General features: G+C 40.4%; 2 protein-coding genes across 5 annotated transcripts in view; both read left to right on the top strand.

The window, feature by feature from the left end:
* slc4a10a (solute carrier family 4 member 10a) overlaps positions 1-12,337 on the top strand; it is a 43,273-nt gene extending 30,936 nt beyond the window's left edge. For 3 of the 4 annotated variants that reach the window (XM_027171463.2, XM_027171461.2, XM_047807231.1), the window contains 13 exons: positions 1,990-2,235; positions 2,905-3,010; positions 3,455-3,616; positions 3,726-3,839; positions 4,067-4,228; positions 6,462-6,713; positions 6,790-6,858; positions 7,710-7,883; positions 7,976-8,098; positions 9,628-9,692; positions 10,716-10,826; positions 11,036-11,073; positions 11,443-12,337. In XM_027171463.2, coding sequence (XP_027027264.2) covers positions 1,990-2,235; positions 2,905-3,010; positions 3,455-3,616; positions 3,726-3,839; positions 4,067-4,228; positions 6,462-6,713; positions 6,790-6,858; positions 7,710-7,883; positions 7,976-8,098; positions 9,628-9,692; positions 10,716-10,826; positions 11,036-11,063 — 1,612 coding nt within the window. In that variant the 3' untranslated portion in view covers positions 11,064-11,073; positions 11,443-12,337. The remainder of the gene's footprint in view (positions 1-1,989; positions 2,236-2,904; positions 3,011-3,454; positions 3,617-3,725; positions 3,840-4,066; positions 4,229-6,461; positions 6,714-6,789; positions 6,859-7,709; positions 7,884-7,975; positions 8,099-9,627; positions 9,693-10,715; positions 10,827-11,035; positions 11,074-11,442) is intronic. The other variant, XM_027171465.2, reaches the window with a different exon arrangement.
* A 3,588-nt stretch (positions 12,338-15,925) lies between these two features.
* Positions 15,926-18,789, top strand: si:ch211-227n13.3. Its single transcript, XM_027171466.2, has 6 exons — positions 15,926-16,083; positions 16,179-16,267; positions 16,924-17,210; positions 17,325-17,400; positions 17,487-17,600; positions 17,831-18,789. The coding sequence occupies exons 2-6, from the start codon at positions 16,209-16,211 to the stop codon at positions 18,507-18,509; spliced, it is 1,215 nt and encodes a 404-aa protein (XP_027027267.1). The 5' UTR covers positions 15,926-16,083; positions 16,179-16,208; the 3' UTR covers positions 18,510-18,789.
* Positions 18,790-20,544: the final 1,755 nt, after the last annotated feature.

The following is a 20,544-nucleotide window of genomic DNA, read 5'->3' as shown; positions in this document are numbered from 1 at the left end:
CATTGACTCATTTCACTATGTACTGCAGCAGCTATATATAACTGAAATGACAATAAAACCTTCTTGACTTGAGTTGAGATGGTAAGGATCTAAAGATCTCAAAACGAATGTGTAATCAGCCGTTCCACTGTCCAAAGATCATTTACAAGTGAAGAATATTGAAAACAACTGCCAACATGACCAGGTCAGGCCATCCAAGCAAATTCGCCCCAAAAGTAGATGACAAGATTTTGAAAGTAGTCTCCAAAAACACTAAAATATCATCATGGGATCTACAGCAAGCTCTTTAGATGTCAAAGTGCATGAATCTAAAATTAGAAAGAGACTGACCAACGTGAATTATCATGGGAGGTGTGGAAGGAGGAAACCTGTGCTGTCTACATTGAAGCTGAAGTGGAACTGGACCTTGAAACCTGACAATGACCTAAAGCAGTAAATCCACCAAGGGCTCACTGAAAAGTAAAATACTGAGAATTCAGAAACTGTTAGATGGCTATAAGAATCATCTCACTGTGGTTATTTCAGCCAAAGGGGGAAACATTAGCTATCAGGGCACAGGGTGTCCTAACTTTTTCCTCAGTTGAAATATTCATTTAGTTGATTTCTTTATTATTTACATTCAATTACATCTTTTTCATCTACAGGTACAAATTAAAACATGAACATGTTGACATTACTTTATAAAGAACTGAATATTTAAAGGGGCGTCCTAATTTTTTCACATAACTGTATGCATAATTATTATTATTATATAATAAATAATATAAGAATAATGATAGGTGCTGACCTGTCTTATCATTGATTTTGGGTCCCGATATTATTATTATTATTATTATTAGTAGTATTTGGTGAGCACAATTTTTGTAACATATATTAAAGCAAATAACACTTAATATTTGGTTACGTATCAAGTCAGCAATCCTCTGATGTCACCAAACTGTTGCATTCTTCTTTTAGGAAGATTATCCAAGCTTGTTCTGCAGTTTCATTTACAGTAATCCCTCGCCACTTAGTGGTTCATGTTTCGTGGTTCAAGTTTCGCGGCCTCGGTGCATCGCTGATTTTTCAAAAATATTCATCGAAAAATAAAAGTAAAAACGGTTTCCCAGGATGCCAGACAAAGAGAGAAACTCTCTCATAGGCTTTGTACATACCCACGGGCACTCAGACAAGGCACATGATTGGTTCCCGGCGTGAGATCTGAGCTGATTGGCTGCGCATCATGGCATCCTCTCCCAGCTTCTTCCCTTGTTGTATCTCGCCACTCTCGTTAACGCTGTCAACTGTGTCTCGCGTATTGTGTTTGTAATTAACTTTTCGTTAAGCCCTTACGATGCCTCCTAAGCGCCGTGCCTCTGCGAAAGATTCCTCTAGTGAGCCCAAGAGGAAGAGAACGATGATGACCAACAGTGAAAAGGTCAAACTTAGGGCCAATCCTACTTCGTGGATTTTCACTTATCGCGAGGGGTTCCGGTCCCCATTAACCGCGATAAATGAGGGATCACTGTAGCTCCTGTTTGTTTCTTCTAGTTCCTGCATGTTGAGGGTTTCTTCTGTCTCTTCTTCAGGAGGTGAACTGGATTAAGGCTGCTCAATTGGGTTAAGGTCTGGTAACTGCCTTGACCAGACAAAAATCACTTTTTTCCCCTTTGTTGCTAATGTGTTTTTGGTCATGATGCTGCATGATGCGTCTTTCCAATTAGATTGGATGCATTTTTCTGTAACTCAGAATGTTTCTGTAGACTTCCAAATTAATTTTGCTCCAACAATCATGAGTTACATCACCAATAAAGATTAATGAGAATGTTCCAGAAGATGCCATGCAAGCGTCTCATGACACAGGGTGACCTATTAATTAACAATCTATGTATTTGAGTGTATTTGGACAAGTCACACCTGTCAGTCACATGTTCCTATATTTTTGGACCGTACAGACTTATATCTTTAGGGTTAATATTTCTAAAGCTTAGTGATGTTTGTGTTTTTAAGGGAATATGGACTGTCCTACCTCTCCTTGCGTGTGTGTATCGGGCTTTGGACAGCTTTCTTCTGCCTGCTCCTTGTGGCCACAGATGCCAGTTCACTGGTGTGCTACATCACCCGTTTCACTGAGGAAGCCTTTGCTGCACTCATTTGCATCATTTTCATCTACGAAGCTCTGGAGAAACTAGTGCACCTGGGAGAAACATATCCTTTCAACATGCACAATGATCTCAACAAGCTCACCCAGTACTCGTAAGCGAGCACACACACACACACACAGAGGCAGACACACACAGGCAGGCAGACAGACAGACACAGGCAGGCAGACAGACACACAGGCAGGCAGACAGACACAGGCAGGCAGACAGACAGACAGACAGACAGACAGACAGACAGAGGCAGGCAGGCAGGCAGGCAGGCAGACAGACAGACAGACACACACACAGGCAGGCAGACACACACACACAGACAGACACACAGAGACACACACACAGACAGACACACAGAGAGACACACACACAGACACACAGAGACAGACACACAGAGACATACACACAGAGACAGACAGACACACACACACACAGGCAGACAGACAGACAGAGACACACACACAAACACACACACAGGCAGGCAGACAGACAGACACACACACAGGCAGACAGACAGACAGACACACACACACAGGCAGACAGACACACAGGCAGACAGACAGACAGAGACACACAAACACACACACACACACACACACACACACACAGGCAGACAGATACACACAGGCAGTCAGACAGACAGACAGACACACGCAGACAGACAGACAGACAGACATGAACGAACACGCAGACTACTTTATTGTCCTTTTTTTACTAGCACCACGATTCTCCTTTATATGACTTGTGTCTAAATGACAGTGATTCCTTTCAGCTGTGTGTGCACAGAGCCTAAAGACCCGAGCAACAACACCCTGCAATACTGGCAGGAAAAAAACATCACTAGCTCTGAGATTGACTGGTTAGGTCTGGATGTCAAGGTGAGAAAATGGGACTCATTCACATGTTCTCTGCCTTAATCATACTGGAAATATTTTGTTGTATGTGTGTATTCAAAAAACAAACAAACAAACAAACAAACAGTGATTCATGGTATCTTAAATCTGTAACCTAGTGATAATAACCAGTGTTAATATTCATTGATATGTTGATTCAGTGTGGAACTCATACAGCATAAAATGTAATGTTCAATAAATGATTTCATTTGTAATTAATGATGATAATAATAATTGTAATTAATTCACAATAAATATTTTTTCTATGGATCAGGACAGTCTGTAAACAAATCTTGTACTATACGTGACCAGAAGAAGCTTAAGTGAATCAGTAAATATTATTTAAAATATAATGACTAAAATGACCCTATAAATTAAGAGAGTTTTACAGCGGTGTGGTTGGATGCTTGGTGTTGTTTTGTGCTACAGAGCTGTGTGGAGCTCAGGGGTGAGTTCCAGGGCAGTGCATGTGGTCATCACGGGCCCTACATCCCCGATGTTGTCTTCTGGTGTGTCATCCTGTTCTTCTCCACAGTTGCCATGTCTTTCTTCCTCAAGGAATTCAAAACTAGCCGCTACTTCCCCACCAAGGCAAGTGTGTTTGTGTGTCACTAGTAGTTTTAGTGCAGTGTGGGAATATTTATGTGGATGTTTAAGTCTGTATCCTCACCTGTATCCTGCATGTGACTCCCTGCTACAGGTTAGGGCAATTATCAGTGACTTTGCAGTCTTCATCACTATCGTCACCATGGTGGGGATTGACTTTGCTCTGGGGGTTCCCTCTCCCAAACTGCAGGTCCCCAATGAATTTAAAGTGAGTCACCCAGTAATACAATGAAAAACATCACTAACTGGACTTTCTGCAATCACTGAGCTGTGTCTTGTGTAACTTCCTGTTAGACATCACTAATCGTATATATAAACATTGATGTATTTAGTTCTAAATCAATAAGTCTAGCTCTTAATAGTAAACACACACACACACACACACACACACACACACACGCATTAGCGTGATGTCTGATCTCCTGCCCCTTACAGCCTACCAGAGATGACCGCGGCTGGATCATCAGCCCTCTGGGACCAAACCCATGGTGGACAATCCTCATCGCCTTCATTCCTGCACTGCTGTGCACCATCCTCATCTTCATGGACCAGCAAATCACGGCTGTCATCATAAACAGGAAGGAGCACAAGCTGAAGGTAGAAAAAAGTCAAACAGCTCTATAACACATTGCTAATTAGGATGACTCTATTTAAAAAAAGAACTGCCATGTTTAATTGCTTTCTGTCTCGGCTACTAGGTGCTGGAGTATGTGGAGTATGGAGCATTATGTGTTTAGTGCATGTGTCTATCTGTGTGTCTTGACTTGAGATATTAACTCATCAGAACTTAGAACTGAGTCATGGTCACAGTGAAGTGAAATGTCTAGAATAGTTTTTTTTAAGAGCTTCATCCCTGTTTGATCAATATTTTGTAGGTACGTCAGTAATAGAAATCAGTAATAATGCGGGCTACGTAGTTAGCATATTTACTTCACACTTCCAGGGCTGGGAGTTTGATTCCCACCTTTGTCTACCAGGTACTTCTCTTTCTTCTCCTAGTCACTGTTGGCTGTGTGTGTGTGTGTGTGTGTGTGTGTGTGTGTGTGTGTGTGTGTGTGTGTGTGTGTGTGTGTGTGTGTGTGTGTGTGAGACTGTGTGAGACTGTGTGTCTGTCTGTGAGTGTGTGTGTGTGTGTGTCTGTCTGTTTGTGTGTGACTGTGTGTATGTGTGTCTCTGTGTGTGTGTCTCTGTGTGTGTCTGTCTGTTTGTGTGCGTGACTGTGTGTGTCTGTGTGTGTGTGTGTGTGTGTGTGTCTCTGTGTGTGTCTGTCTGTTTGTGTGTGTGACTGTGTGTGTCTGTGTGTGTGGTGTGTGTGACTGTGTGTGACTGTGTGTATGTGTGTGTATGTCTGTGTCTGTGTGTGTGTCTGTGTGTGTGACTGTGTGTGTGTGTCTGTATGTGTCTGTCTGTTTGTGTCTGTGTGTGTGTCTGTGTGTGTGACTGTGTGTGTGTGTCTGTATGTGTCTTTCTGTTTGTGTCTGTTTGTGTGTGTGTGTGAGACTCCTAAGGTGCCCCCTGCCTTGTGCCCCTTGGATAGACAGAAAACAGAGAGATGGAAATTAGTAATAAGATTTACTTTTTTTGCAAAATCCTTTCAGTTTGCTCTCTAAATATCCCATAATGTACCACAACAATAACAGCATTGATGCTAACTGTGTTCCCAATATGCTTGAGACATATTTTGAAGCCTCTCACCAAAAAAAAAAACAACCTCTCAGCCATTTTGCCTATAAATGTAAGTAGCATTGTTGCAGTTGTAGTTGCCACAGATTTCTTGAGTTTAACAACATTTAATTGAATTTTTGAATCTGTGATATCAAATCCATGTCTGATCTATGAGATTTATGACTTCTGTCATCATCTTTCATCAACATCTAAAATTTGAAAGTGTTCTTTTCAACTGCTAAAATTCTCTGTAGGTTTATCTGTACAGAGGTAAAAATGTCTGGCACTAAACAACAACACTATTCTGACTAATATTATATCAGATTTGTGGTGATTAAATTATTAATTTGTTTATACTGAATGAAAATGTCTGATAAACTGATTTCTATTCAACCGGCAGAATGGAAAGCCAGTATACTGGTAAAAATAATTAATTAATTAATTAATTCATTCATTCATTCATTCATTCATTCATTCATTTTCTACCGCTTATCCGAACTTCTCGGGTCACGGGGAGCCTGTGCCTATCTCAGGCATCATCGGGCATCGAGGCAGGATACACCCTGGACGGAGTGCCAACCCATCACAGGGCACACACACACACACACACACACACACACACACACACACACACACACACACACACACTCTCATTCACTCACACACTACGGACAATTTTCCAGAGATGCCAATCAACCTACCATGCATGTCTTTGGACCGGGGGAGGAAACCGGAGTACCCGGAGGAAACCCCCGAGGCACGGAGAGAACATGCAAACTCCACACACAAGGCGGAGGTGGGAATTGAACCCCCAACCCTGGAGGTGTGAGGTGAACGTGCTAACCACTGAGCCACCGTGCCCCCCATAAAAAGAATTAATTAACTAAAAAAATCTATTAGCAGGAAATGTTTTAATGATATGTAACAGAACAAGAAAATAATTACTGTATATAATGCACTTTAAATGACAGGAATGTCAGTGCTGACATTTTACAACAAGGGTCATACTCATTATACAGGACATAAAGTCATGATTGTCCTAATGTGTAATAAACCAGGGTCCTTATTAATGTCCTGAGTGAAGCTGAGTGAGACCCTGTACGTTAAACATGGGCTACTGATGAATGAGATTTTCATGCGCTTACTATTTTGTGTGTTTCTGCAGAAAAGCTGCGGCTATCACCTGGACCTGTTTGTGGTGGGTGTGATGCTTGGAGTGTGCTCAGTAATGGGGCTGCCATGGTTTGTGGCTGCCACCGTCCTCTCCATCACACATGTTAACAGCTTGAAGCTGGAGTCCGAGTGCTCGGCACCCGGAGAGCAGCCCAAGTTTCTGGGAATCAGAGAGCAGCGCTTCACAGGTCTCATGATCTTTGTCCTCATGGGATGCTCTGTATTCATGACTTCCGTCCTAAAGGTCAGTTACCTTTGACCTTTAATATGTAAATCCCATTACTGTCTTGTGTGACTGAATGTGTTTGTTTTCTCTGTAGTTCATCCCAATGCCTGTGTTATATGGAGTTTTCTTGTACATGGGGGCGTCGTCTCTCCGAGGCATTCAGGTAAATGTAACTCGTGCATGCAGAACAGTCACTTTTCACTTGTTCATAAAACACTGATGCGGTTTCTGTAGGTGTTGAGCTCTCGTCCCGATGAACTGTTTTTCTAATTAACAAAATGTATCAAATGAAGCAACACAAAAATACAATACACAATGAATTTGAAATCCAGCTACCCAAAGTCCCAACAAACCTGCCCGTGGTCTCTGGGTGGGATTGTGTTACTGAAGTCAAGAAGATTTTATTGTGATTCCAAACATATACTAATTCAGTACAGAGTAGTGACCTCAGAGCTACAAAAAACTGTTTAACTTCTTATTTTAATTTTCTTCTTATTTTAATTTTCTTCAACAAGTGTTATGTTGGGGGGCATGGTGGCTTAGTGTATATCACGTGTGCCTCACACCTCCAGGGTTGGGGGTTCGATTCCCGCCTCCGCCTTGTGTGTGTGGAGTTTGCATGTTCTCCCCGTGCCTCGGGGGTTTCCTCTGGGTACTCCGGTTTCCTCCCCCGGTCCAAAGATATGCATGGTAGGTTGATTGGCATCTCTGGAAAATTGTCCGTAGTGTGTGTGTGTGAGTGAATGAGAGTGTGTGTGTGCCCTGTGATGGGTTGGCACTCCGTCCAGGGTGTATCCTGTCTCGATGCCCGATGACGCCTGAGATAGGCACAGGCTCCCCGTGACCCGAGGTAGATTAAAGCGGTAGAAAATGAATGAATGAATGAAAGTGTTATGTTTAACTGTCCTTGTTGCTTTCTGAGATTTGCCTACTAAATCTCAGTGTATTGTATCCAAAAAAAAAAACCTTCACTGCCTTGTGGTTGCACCGGTGTGTTTCCTGTTCTGTTCACAGTTTTTTGACCGTCTGAAGTTGTTCGGTATGCCAACGAAACACCAGCCGGACTTCATCTACCTGAGACATGTTCCTCTGAGGAAGGTTCACCTCTTCACCATCATCCAGCTGAGCTGCCTTGTCCTCCTATGGGTCATCAAAACCTCCAGAGCCGCCATTGTTTTCCCCATGATGGTAAATCCAGCTCTTGTTTAGGTGTGAGAGCAGAGGAACCTGCGAAGACATGATGTTTGTTATGTTGTAAATGTGAGCCACTTTGTGTGCAGGTGTTGGCGTTAGTTTTCATCCGTAAGCTGCTGGACTTCATGTTCACAAAGAAGGATCTCAGCTGGCTCGACGACCTCATGCCTGAGAGCAAGAAGAAAAAACTGGAGGATGCACAGAAAGAGGTAGAACATTAGTCTATAGAATAACATCCATCAGTCCTTTCTTATGTGACTGGCTAATCTTTAAAACCTCTTACGGGTCGTGACCACTAGGGGATGACCCAGAAACAAGCTTCAATTCATCTTTAAAGCATCAAATCCTCTAAAAACACGAAAAAACCTATTTACCTAGTAAAGTTTATACTCTCAATATTTTTTTAAGCCCACACACAAAGCATAATATGATTCACAGCCTTCATACTATTAGAAAAAAATTTTGGACAAAACTGACCTAGGTGGTGCTAGACCGGTTTTTCCCTTACCTTTAGACGTGTCGCTTTCTTCACTGGGGTAATATATTCCAAAACAAATAATCCACAAAAATCCACACAGGTCCAAGGAACTGAAATCTGTAAGCCTTTTAATCCAAAACGCTGTGGTCGCGCCGCAAATATTCCGTTTGTGTTCCGAAAACTGGAAACAGTAGTGCGCCATCATCTTGTTTTGCCGCTCTAACTTCTCATTGGGGTATTCAAATTACGTCATATTTATAGCCCAGGGCCTAACGAATCAAACAAGCCCTCACTTGAGCCAATCGGTGCTTGTATGGCAGAGATAGACGGCTGAGAAGCCAATGATGTCATGACATCATTTTTGGGAACCCGCCTTTGACTGACAATTACTCCTTCCAATAGCAATGAAATGGGCCGGGACCCATACAGCTCTTTAGCCAATAAGCAGACGATTCCAACGATATGCAACATGCCGTGTCTTCTCTGCCAGGATCTGCGTGAAACAGCTACGCAGAAGAATTCTTGCGTAATCCTTGACCTTTTGTCACTCTCACAGCTCAGGTTGTCAAGTTACAGGCCTGTTTTCTCACCAGAGTAGTAGACAGTAGTAGACTGCTTGTTTTAGACTTTTAAACTGAGCATGCAGTCTTTTAATTCAAAGTTATATAGTAAACAAGTACACAAAAACGCTGCACCAGACGACCATGTCCGTAGAAAAATATTTTTATCAAAGCCATTTTTGGGTCTTTTGACTTGAATTTTTTTTTGGTGAAAGCCAAGACATGTGGCTATGACACTCAGTTGTTATTTGGTCCCTAACATGTTCCAGAAAAATAAGATTAATCAGTTTATCAGGTAAACAACCCAGGCGGAAATGAAAACCTTCCATTCTAGCCTCTGTAACTTTGTGCCAGTAAGGCCTAGAATCAATCTGAAACTAGTTTCTGAAAAAGAAGTTTCTTCTTTCCAATGAGCCCAGGCTCACCCCTGTGTATCAAATTATGTGGGAGCTGTACCACGTTTTGTTGGGTAAGTCATGTAGGCGAAAAACATGCAATAGGGGGCGAGATCCTTAGAGCTTTCAGGCTTAACATTAACTTTACAGTGCAAATGAATGAGCTGTTATTGTGGAAATGAACTTTTTTGATTTCATATTAGAGCAAAATCTAAGTATTTATGATCATTTGATTCAGTAAGTAAATGTTATTTCTGTAATTTGAATACAGCATTGTATCGAGTGATCATTTTTTTCTCCTACAGGAGAACCAAAGTGTGATGGTGGAGGATGAAGGAATTGTTCAGATGCCACTTGAAGGACATTACAAGTAAGCTAATGCTTTCATACTTCATTCAGGAAGAACTGTCAGGATTTGGCCTGGACTTTTTTTCTGTTTGGACACCAGGGGGACATTCTGGCAGGCTTTGTTTGTTTGTGTGATGTGCCTTTGTGTTTTTGCATCACGTGTGTTAGCTCCTTTACTTATCCTTCTCACCTCTGCACACATGTTCCTTGTGTTTTAATGATAGTCACCCCAATTTATACCATAAATTGTCCTTCTGTCAAGGAAAGGGGGAAAAGTTGAAACTATTCCTGACAGGAATATTTTCTTTAATATAAATTCTAATAAAAATCTTGCAAATGATTTGCAAACAAATTCATTTTTCTAATCTAAAATGAGTCAGGACTCATGTGTGTGTGTTTTTCCCTCTGTTGATGATCTTACACTGAATTTTAGTTTAATTGGAACAGAAATGGGCATAAGATCAACATTTACTTCCCCCGGTTCAAAGACATGCATGGTAGGTTGATTGGCATCTCTGGAGAATTGTCCGTAGTGTGTGTGTGTGTGTGTGTGTGTGTGTGTGTGTGTGTGTGTGTGTGTGTGTGTGTGTGTGTGTGTGTGTGTGTGTGTGTGTGTGTGTGTGTGTGTGTGTGTGTGTGTGTGTGTGTGTGAGTGAATGAGAGTGTGTTTGTGTGCCCTGTGATGGGTTGGCACTCCGTACAGGGTGTATCCTGCCTCGATGCCTGATGACGCCGGAGATAGGCACAGGCTCCCCGTGACCCGAGAAGTTAGGATAAAGTGGTAGAAAATGAATGAATGAATGAATGAATGAATGAATGAATGAATGAATGAATGAACTTAAACAGAAATACAGATTGTATACTTTCATATGAGTCATGAACCCCCACTGTGGAGTGAGACATGACAAAGACGTTCGATACTGAACATGAGCACAAATAAAACAGAAGCAAAATAATTTTTTTGACCTCTGTGGAAAAAAGCATTTCAAAAGAAAGTATGACTTGTTCTTTTAGTCACTGAAAAGGTTTTCTGTGTTATTTTAAGGGACGACCCATCCACAGTCAACATTTCAGACGAAATGACCAAGACGTCTTTTGGAAATATCTGGAAAAGCCTCAGTACTGACGACAGCAAAAACGATAAAAGTGCAAAAAGGTTTGAAGTTGTTCTATAATTCATTTCTATTCATTCTTCGTTGCAGTAAACATGAGAGTGTGAGTTAATCTCCAGCTGTATTGTAATGAAAAAGTCCCTGAGCCATAAATCCTCACACTGCCCCATAAAACACTTCATATATTCTCCTATTTAAAGAAAGAACCTTTCTCCTATTTTGACTGAATTTCTTATCCCATGTCACCCCTTAGCTCCCTCTCCTTACCTCCCAGCTGCTGACTTTCCAAAGGTAAGATTTTGTCCCCATCTAATCCTGCTCACATTAATGACAATCATATTTCCTATTTGTAAATATATATATAGGTCTCAGTGGATCCTGTGAACACTGTGCATGAGTCAGGAATATATGCTGTACAGTATATAATCTATAGACACCACACACACACACACACACACACACACACACACTCACACCTTGGGGCAATTTAGCACAGCTATTCCACTTGCATGCATTTTCACTTTGTTTACATGTAAAAAAAAAAAAAAAAAAGAAATGAATTATTGGTAATCTAATTTTGTTTATGCTTTGTTTCGACTTTTCATTTGCCTTCTTTATTTGTCTGACCTTCTCTTCATTTCTCTTTCTCTCTCACTGTAGATCTCCAGTGAAAGGAATCAGGAGTCCTAAGAAACCAGACACGGTGACGGACTGGAACGTTGACAGAGAGACGAGTTTGTGACGATGTTGCTTTTAAAAATAGAAAGAGAAATTTTGTGCCACTATAGTAAAGAACTAATCTATGTTTTACTGTAGCTCGCTGTGTGTAACACTGTGCACACTCCTTTCGACAATGTGTGTGTGTGTGTGTGTGTGTGTGTGTGTGTGTGTGTGTGTGTGTGTGTGTGTGTGTGTGTGTGTGTGAGCTGAAGGCCTGACAAAATGCGTGTTTGTAATTTTGTGTGAAATCCTTTTACAGGGTTAATAATATCTTGACTTTTAGGAGTTTTACATTTGCTTTTGTTTTAAACCCAGACGTATTTGTATGTTTTGCATTTTTATGGTAGCGTTTTAACCTTTTCAAACTTTTCAACCTTTTTTAATATCCTTGTCATACAGTATGAAATATACCAACTTCAGATATTACATGTATTTTCAACTCAACTTCACTGAACATAACGATGACAAAACATTTGGTGACGAATTAAAGAGAGAGAGATGACGTACAGTGCTGACGAACCGTCGGAAGCCTGTCAGATTCTCTACAACCACAATGGAGGCATGAACACAATTCTTATGACAGCTATTTCGTCACTAGGTGTTTTGATAACATTGGTACACAGTGCTGTCTCCACAAATGGACTGTGAAGGCTATAATATACAAGTTCCATTTTCATTCTCTTCAACCTAAGGATGTGGAAATTGTGGATTCATTTTGTAAAAGATCGTCAGCACGGAAACATTTCATCCTAAAGGAAATGAAAATAATTTGCAGTGAGCAGGGGGGGCATGGTGGCTTAGTGGTTAGCATGTTCGCGTCACACCTCCAGGGTTGTGGGTTCGATTCCCGCCTCCGCCTTGTCTGTGTGGAGTTTGCATGTTCTCCCCGTGCCTCGGGGGTTTCCTCCGGGTACTCCGGTTTCCTCCCCAAAGACATGCATGGTAGGTTGATTGGCATCTCTGGAAAATTGTCCGTAGTGTGTGTGTGAATGAGAGTGTGTGTGTGTGTGTGCCTCGATGCCCAATGACGCCTGAGATAGGCACAGGCTCCCCGTGACCCGAGAAGTTCGGATAAGCGGTAGAACATGAATGAATTTGCAGTGACTCTTTCGTTTTACCAGCAAAACCCTGCCACACGTTTTTCCTATACAGTAATTTGTCACCTGTCTGTCTATAATACTATAATTATGAAAGCAAATGAAATAAATATAGATCTATACAAATATTTTCTGACCTCAAATACTACGATATACTGTATGGAACCCAGTAATCCCAGTAATCCCAGTCCATGTTATTAATGTATATGTGTACACGTGTCTGAGCATTTCACTCAGCATACAAACACTTTGACATGTCGACACATTTCTTTGTAAAAACCTTCCTTAATAACGGCAACCGATATTTTTTAACGTATTTTATGGGCCGTCGTATCTTGTATAGTGTGAAATTCGTCTTCTTAGATTTACTCTCCAAAATACTGAACATGAAACCTTTACACGTGGAACATTCTACATAAGAGCTGATGATGTTACAAATGCCGAGTACTATATTTTGTTAAAATACCATAATGTTTAGTAATACATCTGTTTTTTTTTTCTCTGCTTTCTAACATTTATAACCATTGTGTCGTCACTAAGTGGAGATTCCTTGCAGGCAAAATACTGACAAGAGATAATGGCAATAATCCTTTTCAATAAGAGGGGCATTATACAGTATCATGTATTTACCAGAAACAAAATCACCTCAGACAAATGTTCTGGACATCCAGTTATGTATGTTGTTCATGTGTAATATGCAATAAATAACAGTGTTTATTTCATACGTAGGTAGGAATAAAAAATAAATGAAAGCGTGAATAATTCGACAGTGATGTGAACACCATGATGCTGTAATAACTTTTCCTTTTTTAAAAAGTTTCCATTTCTTTTTGCCTTTTTTTTTGTGTGTGTGTAAATACTGAACCTCACTTACAGATTTTTGCAGAGTGATAAATTCAGCATTGCTTAATTGAAGTTGATTCTATTTATGATGTTAATTGATGACTGTGTGTCATTACACCTGTGACACCTTCAGCAGATCCAGAAAGAGCAAATCATCATCTTTTAAGAGGGAAATTACAGTATGGACAGATTTTCTTTTCTTCACCATGCCACCGATATGTAACCACTGTATCATCCAAACACATTAAATATCTACAATTAAAATTTTAAAATGTCACATTTCCTCATTTTTTTCCTGTTAAAAGAGTAAAGTAAACGTCTTTGTGCCAAATGACTGAGTTTGAGCCTGATAGCTTGAAATCAGTCCTTATTTCAGGTTAGTAATTTTATACACTGATTCTAAACTATACACAAGAAAGTACACCCTCTTTTAATTATGTCGCTTTGTAGAAGCCAACATTCTGTTTTCCTATTTAAGCTTAGACAAAAATTTATAAATAGTAACTCCTCCTAGGGCTTTCGAGCCACATGCACCAAATTCAGATATGTTGTAGACGCTGGTCTGAAGTTTTATGCTCTTACTTTTGTAAGGGATCCGAGTACCGGTACTTCCGGTACCGGGTCTCAAAGTGGCCTAAACTCCCAGTATAAACTTTGGAGGTTTATAACAGCAAACTCGGCCAGCTCCTTTAGGGTGATACTCTGAACAAAGGTTTAAATTGGTGTATCGACTGGCCTTTTCGATTGTGCCGTAGCCCCGCCCCCAATATATGCAAAATCAAAAAACTTTTTACAACATGGACATGTGACATATCAAAACACTCAGAACAATGAGGGGAACTTCCTCACGGGTATTCGGATGACGTCATGTGACGTCACATGAAAAAAAAATTAGCACAACATGGACATGTGACATATCAAAACACTCAGCCCAATGTGGGGAACTTCCTCAAGAGTATTCGGATGAGGTCACATGCTCGTCTCCACTTGCCGACAAATGTTTGTCGCGACAAACTTTACAAATCTAGTTCTACATTTTTATTTATCACAAATATATAGTCCTTGCCAACATCTATAAAGAAACAAATAATAAAAAAAAGCACATTTCAATATGTAGTCATTTTTCTTTTCGATAAAAATAAACCAACAATCAGGTGGGAAAATATAAGTACACCCTTCAATCCAGTAACTCGTTTCTCTCACAGCGTTTTGACCCGCTCTTTATTACAAGGACACTCGTTGATAAATTGAGGGAATGGTTGATGGTTATGAGCTGGTGAAGTGTGCCATAATTAAGCGTAAATAATCTTAGCGTATAACCCAGAAGGTGTTGATTCATTTACTTTAACCGCATGGCTCTTGTTGTATATTATGATTTTTATCATTGTGCTAATTCTAGACTCTGTGAATCACACTCTGTGTAATTAAGTCACGTTACACTGTATGTAAGCCGTATTCAGCATTATGAACACATCTTTAGACAATCAGACACTTAATTGAGTCTCTGTGGACAAGCTTGTGCTGTATGTTTTCCCAGAGAAAGAAAGCATCAGTGCGTCGCTTTTAGCTCGAGTGTGTAAGGACAAAGTGACACTGAAGCAGTTTCTCAGCTCATTTTTCATGCATTAAATGACTGTGAAGCACAAGCACAACAAGTGGCCTGACAGAGAGACGGACTGCTCAGAATTAAATACTCAAATGCTTTTCTGCCAACCACAAATGTTCAAATGATTATTTGATTTATTTTTATACTATAAATATAACTAAAAAACTCAGCTCAGTCCAGTCTGGTCATGTTCCTTGCAGGTCTGCAGTTGTATATATGCAGTTGCTGCACACACACTTCTTCTTTAGGTGTGTGTGTGTGTGTGTGCGCGCGCGCGCGCGTGTGTGTGTGTGCGCGCGCGCGCGTGTGTGTGTGTGTGTGTGTGTGTGTGTGTGTGTGTGTGTGTGTGTGTGTGTGTTTGACTATTTGTGTGTGTCTGGGTGTGTTTGTGTGTTTCTCTCTGTGTGTGTGTGTGTGTGTGTGTGTGTGTGTGTGTGTGTGTGTGTGTGTGTGTGTGTGTGTGTGTGTGTGTGTGTTTGACTGTTTGTGTGTGTGTGTTTGTGTGTGTGTTTGACTGTTTGTGTGTGTGTTTGACTGTTTGTGTGTGTGTGTGTGTGTGTGTGTTTGACTATTTGTGTGTGTCTGGGTGTGTTTGTGTGTTTCTCTGTGTGTTTGTGTGTGTGTGTGTGTGTGTGTGTGTGTGTGTGTGTGTGTGTGTGTGTGTGTGTGTGTGTGTGTGTGTGTGTTTCTCTGTGTGTTTTGTGTGTGTGTGTGTGTGTGTTTGACTGTTTGTGTGTGTGTGTGTTTGTGTGTGTGTTTGACTGTTTGTGTGTGTGTTTGACTGTTTGTGTGTGTGTGTGTGTGTGTGTGTGTGTGTGTGTGTGTGTGTGTGTGTGTGTGTGTGTGTGTGTGTGTGTGTGTGTGTGTGTGTGTGTGTTTTGTTTCTTTCTTTATATGCACAGCGCTTGCCCTTTATTCTCCGGCAGGGGGCGATATACATCACAGCTGCTTAAACTATTTGTTCCACGAAGAAGAAATGTGGCACAGTGGAAACGTTATAAACAGCCAGAGATGAAGAAACATTATGGATTTTTGGTAAGATGGAAATCATATAAACTACATCACATTTCTGTCCCAGTGATTTAGACTGATTATTGTTTACTCTGGTGATGTTTTCTTCTCTCTCACAGATTAATTCACACGTTTAAAAACAGAAACTGATGATGGACTTCAGCAAAGAAACACAACAACAAACACAAGTTTGGCGTTTGGAGTTAAAGTAAGATCTTAGATTTGATCTCAGGAGACTTTAAAAACTGGCCTTTAGACCAAAGAGCTTCACTTTACTGCGTTGTAGCTTCTGGTTACTTCAGTGTCTCCTGGAGTGTAATGTAATAGATAAATGATGTAAAAAAGACTGACTCTGTTATTCCACTAGAGGCAGAATAGAGCTTCAGACTATGGGCTACAATCACAGACACTGAAGTTATTAGTTGTTAATGATGACCCTTAGTGCACATCTCACCCTCACACATTTAGGTGTTTAACAAACATAAAGTTTATAACACAATTTTCTACGATGTCTTTGAAATATGAAGGTTTTCAAACTGGTCGTTGACTGAATCCGATTTTTCCAGCTTCTTTTTTTTTCCACATTCACAAACGTGTATATATGATGAGAACAAATATTTTACAAATGAACATAGTTTTGGTTTTAAATTATTTTGGTGTCGTTATGTGTATTAAGGCGTCTCACCTCTTCTGTTTACAACAATGTTCTCCTGCAAAACAAATGTGCAGTTTACTTCCTGAACAAAGTCCCAGTGCAACTGAACGCACACCAAACCACCAGTGTGAAAGCTCCTTAAAAGAAACAATATGCCGTTACAATGAGAAACGATTACAATGCTTTTTTTATTTACTTATTCTTTTTAGTAATCAATGTAGGAAGAAAATATCCTTACCAATGTGGTCAAAAGCTGAGGATACCCTGGAAACTCTCAGGTTGACCAAAAACACATCAGGCCACACGCAGGGATCTGACAGTCCGCACGAGTCTTGTGCTGAAGGTCCACTGGATGGCTCGGGTTCTGAGGACTCTGTGGTGTCCGGCCCCAGCTCACCTTCTGCTGCCCATCATTCACTGAGATGCAGGGAGTGTGAGAGACTTTTCTCCAAAATGAGGAGACAAGAGCCTCCGAGAAAAAAACAACGAGACAAGAGTAAACATTTTACTGCCCATTTTTACAATGAATTCATGCAAACCTGGATTGATCAGAATAATTTGTGTCTAAAGATTTTGGTTAAGGAGACCCATCCTCTCTATTTCCTCTCAGATCCAGCCTCACTATCATGTGATGAATGGGTCCTTAATAAAACATGGCAGCCACAGAGACCGCAGCAATCCAGAGGGTTTGTGTGGTTTTTAAAAAAATTAGTAAAAATATATTTTTTTCAATATTGTGATGCTTACTAACTTAACTATGGTTTTTCCCTAGGAGGTTATGGGTGCACTTAAAACGCATCAGGTTGCAGGCTGCCAAGCAGTCAGACGATGGCATGACAAATAAAGCCTGGACTCTCTGCACCAGACCTCACGTGTTCCTGAAGAGGTTAGTCATATAGATTAGACCCGCAATAAGAAATATTCTTGTCTATTAACTGCTCTCTAATTCTGACTAGTATGTGACAGGATAAAAAAAAATACTGTTCTTTAAAAACATATTTTTTATATTTATAACTCATTTATTTGTTCTCTAACAGACAATAGTTTAAAATATTTGATAGGGCTTCCAATGAAATGGATATAATGATTAGGGGCTTTTTTAATTATAATTTCTAGGAACTTGTGCCGCTGCAAAAAGTTGCTTGGAAAGTCATGTAAAAGCAAAGCAAAGCCTCTGCATCAGCGGAGAAAACGAGCAAAACCTACACTGACTCTAAACAGACTGAACTATCAGAGGCGAAAGAAAAGGAAATCCACAGAGAATGATACATCGAAGCATCTGTCAGCGTCGACATCGGATCTCACAGGAACCTCGGAAGACGAACTTCCTAAAAATGATGTCACTCACCATGGAGGTTTTCAGAAGTTGGTGAAAGTTCCTATGAAACCATCTGTTAGTGATGTGAGAGGTGAGATTGATATACAGGGTAATTGCAGTGACCTGGAAGGAACTCGTAGGGTTCTGAAATTTGACACTTCACCTAACGGTGTGCTGGATGAAGAACCACAGAACACAAAGCACCACCTAGTACTTAAGAGCGCAGGAGGAAATTTAAAGGAAGGCCGAGCGGATTGTACAGTGCAAAACGGAGATCGCCACAGAAGACTACATGATGTTCTGGGTGAGGATTCAGATGCTTTTAGAACACCCACAGATCTCTACAGCACTGATTTGAAGATCAGAAGGAAGAGCAGGCCGTTGCGTTCGTTTGGTTCACGGAGAGACAGCTTCAGGACCATGTTAGCTGCACTTCAGCACGGTCAAAACCAGATTATTAAGGAGTCCCATCACTGATGCTTTTGCAGATTTTTTGTAATTTAGTGTTGTTCAGTCTACATGCCTCACATGCTACAGTATATTTGTTTTGCGTGACTTTGCATCACTTGTCAAATGTAGAAAATGTTAAGACTATTTAAAGGCTAGCATGAAGCACACAGTGTTTTGGGAGTCAGAATAGCAGTGGCTTTATATGAGTAGTTCAAAGTATTTTTGGTTTTATTGTATTTTTTGGTCATGTTTGATCAACTTCGGTTGTTTTAAAAATAATAATAATAATAAATCCTGTTTAATAGTTTGCCGCAGTTTCAACTCTGACCACAAGGTGGCGGGTGTAGCACATAAACCCGACAAGAACTATTCAGGTGTATTACAGACGTCAACATTGTCAACCTTATGTCAGGGTTTTTCCCTGGGTCAAAATTGGTCTTCAGTGGTGGCTGACCGACATGGTCATCCACACACAGCAAAGAGTACCCTAGTACCCACATGATCCGCAAGCCCAATATTGACAATAAATATTACATTTAAAATAAATACAAACAAACAGTTTGAGATTTTTTCTTATCCCATTTATTCATGAAAAAACGATCACTGTCAGGCTAGATAGTAAAAGAAAGCGATTACAACTTATTTTACATGTGAACATCATCGATACCAAAGTATATTTGAAATGTCAAAGGTATCACAATTTATCAGATGAACATTTAACTCGTCTCTGTTTATTAACACTGTAGAACCTTTTCACAAGAGCTCTGTAGTCGATTTCATCCTGATGGAGCCCTTCCACATCCACCTTGCAGCATACGTCTAAATGTTGGTCCTTTTTTTATTTTAGTATAATCATATCAATTAAAAAGTAGCATTAAAAACGTAGTGTTAAAATGTGTAATAGTGTAATTTTTTTAACCATATAAAATTTAATAAAACTAGCTAGATAGCAAAAGCTTGCTTTGTGCTTTGAACTAGTTTCATCTCACTCCAGTCTAACTTTAAATTAAATGATTTTATAGGTAATTTACTACACATTGTCATATACATAGTACTGTGGATTATTAAGGCTAAATTTTACTACACATTCTTGCTAAATGGGGTAATAACACTTACTTTCTCATTTCACATGTGTATGTTCTTCTAAGAAGTGATGATTTGTTATACACCGATTCAGACACTGACGCAGACCAATTGCTTTAACCATTCGTTATAATGAATCGGCTCAAAGGAGTCATTAGGTCGCGAATCGGACTTTAGCGGACGTGTTGTGTAGGAATCCTGGCTGTTAGGACATCGCGAAAGATTTGTCAACACACACACACACACACACACACACACACACACACACACACACACACACACACACACTCACTCTTCATAACTGGATAGTTTTTTTTTTCCGCGTTTATTTAAAGTTTTGTCAGCTGCCTGCATGTGCGGAATGCTTGTCACAAGTTGTAAGAGAAGATAAGGCAACTTTTTTTTTTTCTTTACTGCAATTCACACCCAGCGGTAATTCAGCAAAAATATCCTCCGAATGCACCACGTGAAACATGGATTCGGTTTTCCGACCTTTAGGATCAGTTGATTTTTATGAGAGAGCAAAGACAGGACTGAAGACTGAGAGTGCCCGGGCGGGGGGTGGGGGTGGGGCGCTGTGCTCGTTCTCTCCGTCAGTAGCCTGCTTCACTCACAAAACCCAATTACAGATCAAATAAGGCTTTGGCGGGACAAAAAATCGTTTTGGCGGCCGCCAAAATTTTTTTCAATGTAATAAAGACCCTGTATATTACTATTATATGCTTGCAATAATTCAGATTAGATGTGATGTCATCTTGTTACAAATAAACTGTTTTAAGAAGGAAGCTGTACATTCAGATGTATTAATTGATTGTCTGATAATTTGTTAAACAGTTTCCTGTTATGGACACATCATTACTCTCTCACTCTCTCTCTCTCTCTCTCTGTGTCTGTGTTTGTGTCTTTTATGTCTCTGTGTTTGTGTGTGTGTGTGTGTGTGTGTGTGTGTGTGTGTGTGTGTGTGTGTGTGTGTGTGTGT

This window comes from Tachysurus fulvidraco, chromosome 2, assembly GCF_022655615.1.
Source record: "Tachysurus fulvidraco isolate hzauxx_2018 chromosome 2, HZAU_PFXX_2.0, whole genome shotgun sequence".
NCBI classification, from domain to species: domain Eukaryota; kingdom Metazoa; phylum Chordata; class Actinopteri; order Siluriformes; family Bagridae; genus Tachysurus; species Tachysurus fulvidraco.
This window is presented reverse-complemented; position numbering and strand designations above follow the sequence as displayed.

Excerpts from the sequence above, each read along its gene's own strand:
- si:ch211-227n13.3 (XM_027171466.2), top strand. The coding sequence starts at position 16,209 with ATGATGGACTTCAGCAAAGAAACACAACAACAAACACAAGTTTGGCGT. Across the intron at positions 16,268-16,923 it reads GTTTGGCGTTTGGAGTTAAA|TAATCAATGTAGGAAGAAAA; the intron begins GTAAGATCTTAG and ends TATTCTTTTTAG. Across the intron at positions 17,211-17,324 it reads AAAAAAACAACGAGACAAGA|ATCCAGCCTCACTATCATGT; the intron begins GTAAACATTTTA and ends ATTTCCTCTCAG.